At 42.2% G+C, this 8,275-nt stretch overlaps 1 protein-coding gene across 1 annotated transcript in view; it reads right to left on the bottom strand.

Moving 5' to 3' along the window:
- LOC130567362 (serine/threonine-protein phosphatase 6 regulatory ankyrin repeat subunit A) overlaps positions 1-7,350 on the bottom strand; it is a 22,840-nt gene extending 15,490 nt beyond the window's left edge. The window contains exons 1-6 of the mRNA XM_057355394.1: positions 6,884-7,350; positions 3,578-3,661; positions 1,774-1,852; positions 1,183-1,253; positions 897-1,097; positions 607-694 (exon numbers count right to left, since the gene is read on the bottom strand). Coding sequence (XP_057211377.1) covers positions 607-694; positions 897-1,097; positions 1,183-1,253; positions 1,774-1,852; positions 3,578-3,661; positions 6,884-7,012 — 652 coding nt within the window. The 5' untranslated portion in view covers positions 7,013-7,350. The remainder of the gene's footprint in view (positions 1-606; positions 695-896; positions 1,098-1,182; positions 1,254-1,773; positions 1,853-3,577; positions 3,662-6,883) is intronic.
- Positions 7,351-8,275: the final 925 nt, after the last annotated feature.

Below are 8,275 nucleotides of genomic sequence, written 5' to 3'. Positions count from 1 at the left end.
GAGAGAGAGAGAGAGAGAGAGAGAGAGAGAGAGAGAGCGAGAGCGAGACAGAGAGAGAGTGAGAGAGGTGACAGGCAGAGAGAGAGAGAGAGAGAGAGAGAGAGAGAGAGAGAGAGAGAGAGGAATAAAATATGAGGCAGGTGGAAAGAGTGAGAAAAGGGAAGACAAGCAGTCAGAGAGTGAGACAGGAAATAATAATATGGAGATCGGAAAGAAAGGTGACAGAGAGTGAGATAAAGAGAGGAGTAAATGGAGTAAAAAGAGTGAGACAGACAGAGAAAAACAATGTGGAAAACTGAGAAAAAGGTTACAAGAGAGTCAGACAGGCAGAGAAAGAGAGGAATAAAACGTGAGTGAGGCAGACAGATAGAGTGAGACGGGTAAAGAGAGAGACAGACAGAAAGGGGGAGGAAAAAGACAGACAGAGAGTGAGACAAGCAGAGGAAAACAACGTGACAGAGAGGGAGACAAGAAAAAGATAACGTGGAAAACAGAAAGGTGATAAAAGACAGTGAGACAGGCAGACGATTAACTGTGTGTGTGTGTGTGTGTGTGTGTGTGCGTGTGTGTGTGTGTGATGTTGAGGATGTTGTCGTACAGTCTCACCCATGTATGCAGCCCAATGAACAGCTCGTCTGTCTCTCTTATCAAAGGCATTAATGTTTGCACCTTTAGACACCAGCAGCTGAACCATCTGAAATGACACGAGCAGACATCAACAACACAACTAACAAACTATCTGTTTTGTGCAACAAATTTTATTATTCAAAACTTTGGCGTTATCGTGCTATAATACAACCGATAATAATAATCATTTTAAATATGAAAATATAAGTGGAGAATAAAAGCCTCGACAATAAATATAGATCAGCATTATGTCATTTCTTGGTAGTGACCTCTAGATGGCCGCTGAAGGCAGCGTGGTGCAGAGGTGTCCGCCCGGCGCGGTCCAACACATTCACGTTGCTTAGCAACGGGATCAATGCCTCGGTGCAGCGCACCGCCTTATTGGCCACGGCCACGTGCAGCGGCGTCTGCCAGTGTTTGTCCCGTGCGTTGACATCTGCAGAATGCTTCAGTAACACTCGCACGGCCTCCTGCACACACAGGAATAGAACGAGGGCAATGAATGACACGGAGATGGTCGATGTGACATGGGGGAAGAGTCTGCTGGTGTCGTACCTCACTGCAGGACGCTACGGCCCGATGAAGAGGAGTCAGCCATTTATTATCTTTAGCATTTACTCTCGCCCCTGAGAAAGAGAGACATTTGAGTAATAATGTTACTGTAAGCCTGTTTAGAACAGTAAACTCCCACAATCCTTTGAGGCCACATCTTTTGCTTAAAATAGAGCAAAGCACCTGTTGATTTACTGTCACTCACAGTGGCCATTTCAGGAAGTCACGTGACTGTGTGTGTGTGTGTGTGCGCGTGTGTGTGTGTGTGCGCGTGTGTGTGTGTGTGTGTGTGTGTGTGTGTGTGTGTGTGTGTGTGTGTGTGTGTGTGTGTGTGTGTGTGCGCGTGTGTGTGTTTTGAGTATGTGAAGCACTTAAGTCCAGCTGACAGCCAATACGAGTTTATCAATGGACACACTAAAATGTTTTAACCTGAAGCAGACAATTCATCGTCGTAATTGCAATTACTTATTAGACAATTACTCAACGGTCAAACGTCCTAATTGTGACCGGCCGGTGTGTATAACCTCACAAAAGTCAAACATGCCTTGATTTATTGTGCTCTCAGCGGGTTGGAGTATAAATGAGCGCTCATACCTGACACGATGAGCAGCTCTATTATCTTAGCATCACCCAGGTAGGCAGCGGCGTGGAGCGGCGTTCTCGTCTCACTGTCCTGAACATTCACAAACACACAGATGAAAACTCACGCGGGACAGACATCATGTCATCATGTGCACTGTGGGTCACAAAATCAGATTTCCACTTCAAGACAATTGCGTCCAAAAGAATCCACCATAACAATATCATCACAAAACCTTTTAGAAATATAGTCAAATTCATCTTGAATTTTGTTTATTTTAAGTTTTCTATTTCTTTGGCCAATGACACAAGGGTACAGAGGCAGAGAGAGAGAGAGTTTGAAACACAATTTCCGTAATCACACTTATTAATAATACCACAACATTCCTTAGCAGACTTTCCGTCAAAAGACCTAAACAAAGCTAAATTAAAAAGGGGTTATCTTTTACCTTGAATATAAATATATATTTTATGCTGTGCTGGAAGGATGTGTGTATGACGTATGACTACAGCACACACACGCACACACACACACGCACGCACGCACGCGCACACACACACACGCACACACACTCACGATTCCTGTGCATAAAGCAATGCATTATATTGTGTGTGTGACAGAGACACACACAGATCAATGTGGCCACAGATCTCTTGAGACTGCATGCGGAAATACTAAACACTCCGTAGCTTTAAATTCTCCGCAGACGTGCGTGTTCATTCTTTATTTTCATCAATAAAAGCAATTACCACTAAGAGCATCAGTTACTCATTCTACGCCACCCTACACGATTGCGTTTCCATCCGATCTGAATTAAAGAGCAAAAGATCACGGAGCCAAACCACACGCAGGCCTTCAGTAGAGTCACATGACCCGTCAGGCCATCGGTGATTGGTTAAACCCGTATGGACCACGCCAGGCACTGGTGATGTAAACAGATTGCCCATGAAACACGGCACACTGCTTCAGACCAAACACAAGCTGTTGCAGAGCATCTTAACAAGCGCTCGGATGATGACACGGCTTTAAGATCCATTAAGACACAGAGTGGCAATGATTTCTGTGCGTTCAATCTGCCAAGTGTTCAATCTCAGTCCAAATTATTCATCACCGAGAATCAATAAACAAGCGTCAATATTCTGCGGCCAGACGCCGGCTCGGAGAAGAACAGAAGAGAAGGAAACAGATCGACAACAGACTCAAAAGTGATGACAGAATTATTTTGGCATACTGTAACTTTGTAGATTTAAATGGCGTACTTTCGGACGAAACCAGTTTAAAGGAATAGCTCAACCAAATATGAAAATCCTCTTTTATGATTTATTTGAAGCAAAACATGTTTGTGAGAGAAATTGATTTATATTTAAGCAACTGATAATGTCGCATATCCATACAGATCATGACGGTAATATGGCGACATATTGAATCTCACATGTCTCATGACAAGTTGCCATCACAAGAACCAATGAAATTCTGACTTTATTGCCGCCATGTTCAAATTTACAGCCGAAAAAGAGTAAAATATTGTTATCTCAAGTAAGTGAGACATATGTGCTTGTTGGCGCTTTAACATAAGAGAACATGATGGTATATCAATATAAAACTATTAGTTTGTTTTCAGCTGAAAAAAAAGTCACACACATTTAAATTATGACAGAACCTTTACATTTGGTTCAACTATTAACAGTAATAATGTGATGTATCATAAGAGGATATTACTTGCATCAGTCAGCGATGTGTCAATAAACTAATGAAGACAAATGATAAAAATTCACCTTAACAATCTCCTTCACAAAACTGAAAATCAAATAAAGTTACCTGTATGTTGACATCTTCTTTCTTGAATATGAGTGAACGAACTTCCTCCGAGTCCACATTAAATATGGCTTTGATCAGAGACGGCTGTGGAGGGCAGTGAGAGAGAAAAACTAGTAAATACAACACAGAAGAGCTCATTTAGTGAGAGGAATTGAGAATGAGGTAAATAGAGCCAGCGTTTCGTCTGTGGTTTATCACATCACAAGAAGAGCTTGTGATAGACAGAACGTCTTTGGTTCACAGCACCATGGTACAAAACTCGTGCAGTATTATGATGACTGTAATATCTGAAGGAATATCTGAAAGACACACCGATGTAGTATTGTGGACAAAAGACGCACTGTAAAAAAAATTGAACTTGCAAAATGTTCCCACCGACGGTAATAAGTCACTTGAACTATTTTTTTTTGTAGTCAATTTATTATTTTGTCTCTACTGAATAAAATTGTGACCCATTCTACGAAAACCAGGCTAAAGTCTCCACCAAAGTTTGATTTCAATAATTTATTTCACTATCTCACGCATTCTCGTCGCTATCGCGTCGTCCCCTATTTGCGCGCGCCTCTACATTTAAAATAACAAAATATGTGCACGGAAAAAACGCGAAATGTGAATCGGGCTTTACTCACCCTTAGATTGTTCCAAACCTGTATAAATGTCTTTGTTCTGCTAAACACAAAGGAAGATATTTGGAAGAATGTCCTTAACCATTTTTAATCCCCCATAGATCTGTTTGGTCATTGTCATTCTTCCATTGTGTTCAATAAAACAAAGAAATGTATACAGGTTTGGAACAACCTGAGGGTAAGTAAATGATGACAGAATTTTTCATTTTGGGTGAACTAGCCCTTCAGATTTGGGCCCCATAATGTTTATGTCGTTGCCGATGAAACCGTCTACAATGGAAATATTGAATTGATTCTCACTAAGTGGCATTAAAGTGGTAGAGGTTAAGAGGTAAAGTGTGCCACACCCTCCGTCAGGTGTCAATAAAAGAAGTGCACTATATTAAAACAGGAAGTGGTTACGAGCTCTCTCACACACACCTGCTGCAGCCGGTCTGCTGACCTCACACACACATGCATGATCCCGCAGCTGACGGATGCCGCGACACGCGTGGCTGTTTTTATGTCTGTCAATGAAAGCAGGGAGAGGACAGAGGTGTCAATGAAGGAATGCAGGCAGGGTTCTGCGGTTCAATGAAAGACGGCGTGTTTCGACAGCAAAACTTCAGCCTGAAGGCACCGGAGCCTCTAAAACCATCAGAACCGTCAATAAAGTTGTTTAAAGAGAAAACCCACAGAAGTGAGCTCTCGCACACGCACGCACGCACGCACGCACGCACACACACACACACACACACCTGCTGTCGTGACTTCATGTCCGTACACACCGTCACTTATAATCAGTGTTGGGTGTAACTAGTTACTAAGTAATTAGTTACTGTAATTTAATTACTTTCCCCTTGAAAAGGTAAAGTAAGGGATTACTCTTATTTTTTCTGTAATTTAATTACAGTTACTTTTGATGTAATTGAACTAAATACTTTGTGTATTATATGTGTGTGCAATAGTGGAATTGACATCAAAATGCAAAGTCTAACTTTAAAATCCTTGCTTTAATGTATAATTCTCACATTTGTCATACTTTGGTCAGTTAATAAGAGTACTTTATGTAGTTTAATATTATTTATTTGAATGAATAAAAAGAGCCCTTTCATGTCTATCCTTGAATCACTTAACTAACCAAGGTTGATGTAGGATATAGAAAGTAATCAGTAATAAGTAATTAAATACTTTTTGGAGAGAGTCATTTGTACAGTAATCTAATTACACTATTGAATATGTAATTAGTAACTAGTAATTAATTACTTTTTGAGAGTAACTAGCAGAGTAACACTGCTTATAATCCCTCAGTCAGTTTTCTCTTTCAGGAGAATCACGCCAAGTAACTTCAACACGTTTATAAGTGAAACTTCCTCAATAATGACAGACCTGGTTTACAGGCACAGACGTCTGCTAGTGATGTTCAACGTTGGAAAAATGACATGTTTGCCCTTTATTCAAGCATATTATTAAAATATATTTAAACACGTATGTGTATTGTGTAGTTGTGTTCGGAGTGTAAATTGAGGATCAGCTTTAGGGAGAATTTAAAGCCCCCCTAATCCAGAAAATGTACTTTTAATTTTTTTTACATATCTGTGTGGCAGGAGTGTGTGTACCCTAGAATGATAAAAATCCACACATTCATTTTTTTGAAATGCCCAGTAAACCTCGACCGTCCTTTTGAACGAGCTGTTGGCATTCGCTCAGTAACCTGACGTCACATTGATTGAGGACTCCGCCCTCATCGACTTGTACACTGTCCGCCATTGTTTTCACGCTGGACTACTTACAGTGAGCTGCAAGAATGTTTTGTAAACAAACAAGGTGTTTTGTTGTTGGATGCAAGACTGAACATAAGGCCCGATTCACATTTCGCGTCTAAAACCGCACGGAAAACGCTCTCCGAAAAGTTGAACTATTTCCATCTCGATGCGGCTACCGCACATCTACATTTAAAATAACAAATATGCGCATGGAAAAGACGCGTTTGTCCCGTGTATTGTCACGTATAAAACAATGTGCACGTTGTAAAATGCAACGCGAAGTGCATTCACTCAGAAAACAGCGTCCTCAGTTTTTAAACAAATAACGCGTTTGTCTTATGTACTCTCACTTATAGAATTAATAACAATGTGTTTGGTTTTTAAAGATGGGCCAGTGTTTCTCATTCACTTAATGACCATTCCCTTCAGTTTTGTTGTTGGAAGCACCGGCTCACACAGCCCTGTGCTTTCTGCTGGAAAGGGGGCGGGGACCAGCAGCTCATTTGCATTTAAAGAGACACGCGCCAAAACAGCCTGTTTTCCCTCACTGGCAGAAATGTAGGGCACAGTATAATACAAGATCTGTGGTGTACTTTGAGCTGAAACTTCATAGACACATTCTGTGGACTCCTAAGATTTATATTACCTGTCGTAAAAGGCCTACATTTTGGGGGCCTTTAAGGAGGTTTGGCAAAATAACACACAACACAAAGCTTATTGAGAATAACGTAAGTAGTCAAAAACAAGAGAATCATCAAAATATTAATAACCGATTAAACTCTACTAAATGTTTGCTTTTAATGTTTACCTAAACCTGAGGGGACATTGTGCAAATATCCCCCCCCAGACATCACGTTTGGCCTCTACTGTTCACATGGCACATAAACGTTCATCTAAAAGGCCTTCCTTTCTAATAGACAAATCATCCACCTCACCTTCTCGTCCTGAGAGGAATTCTGGGAAATGTGGTCCTGGCCGCTTTTGGAACGCAGAGGGGCGGGCTCATCATCATCCACCTCTTCAAGCACCACGATACACACGCGACTCATGCGCTCCGACCGCATGGCTGCCTCGCAAAAACACACTCAAGGCACACAAGACGCCCCCTCCACGGGTGAGCTATTCCCACATACGGCAGGCGCGTCCCGATCCGGCAGTGATGATCCGTTATAGAGCAGCGTAACATCCCTGATCCCAACGCTCACGTTCCCGCTGGACAGAGGAGCAGGGAATTCCTCACAGCCGGAACATCAGCACTACTGCAGGCAAACACACACACACCGAGATCAGAGAGGACAATAGTGTGTGTGAGCTCCAGCCTGCTAAAACCTGCACTTTACACACACACAGATCCAACCCCCACCGCAATAACACACCAACCCTACTGCAGAGAGAGAGAGAGAGAGAGAGAGAGAGAGATCTGCAGCTTCTGGTGTTTTGTAATGAGAGAGCTTTTGACTCTTTTACAGCAGTGAAATATGATGCGTGAGATAGAGATAGAGAGATAGAGATAGAGAGAGAGAGAGAGAGAGAGAGAGATGTTCAAAGCTGATGGTACAAAAGCGTTCAGGCACATATCAAATTATTCTTTGTCAGGACAGAGAACAAGGTCACCGTGTGTTTGTGTTTTCTAAGCTTCACTTTGTCCCCAGAGATGAGCTCAGCCATTCATATTATAAAATCAAGTAAATCATGTGATGTATTTAATGCTTTACGTCGGAGCAGGGTTCACATTTTTATGGCTTGACCGAGATGAACAGTCACTTGTCACAGTGCTTTAGGTTGCTTTGATTCGGTTTGCTATCTTTCAGATGTCAAGCTTTCTAAAAAACATTTTTCAAGGAGCAACGTGGAGATTTTAGCGGCATCTAGTGGCGACGTTAAGAACCGCAACCAACGGCTCACTCCACCACTCCCTTTTGAAGCACTACGGTGGCTGACACAGCGCTTAAGGCCCCGGACATACTTGACTTTCCGTGTCCGTGTCTGTCTCGCGCACAAACGTGTCCGCACAGCTTCTTCATCAGGGATTAAGCACGGACGTCCGAGTTCAACACGTGCACAATACAAATGAGTATGTGTGCTCTACCAGACCATCAGAGGGCAGCGCTGAGTCGCGTCATTCACAGACTCACTGCAAATGAATGATTGGGGAAGTGTTTTCGCCATTGCAAACAATCCGAGCACACAGCAAGACAACAAGAGCAACAACCAAACAGTATGGAGAAGGATATGCTTCTTAGCTTACTGTTCTTGGTTTCAGCGTGTTGGTTTTGTATCGTGTTGGTTTTGTATCATTCTTCTTCGACAACGGCACACTGCACACT

The sequence above is a fragment of the Triplophysa rosa genome, linkage group LG16, assembly GCF_024868665.1.
Source record: "Triplophysa rosa linkage group LG16, Trosa_1v2, whole genome shotgun sequence".
In the NCBI taxonomy this organism is placed as follows: Eukaryota; Metazoa; Chordata; class Actinopteri; order Cypriniformes; family Nemacheilidae; genus Triplophysa; species Triplophysa rosa.
Note: the sequence above shows the minus strand (reverse complement) of the source record. Positions and strands in the feature narration are given on the sequence as shown.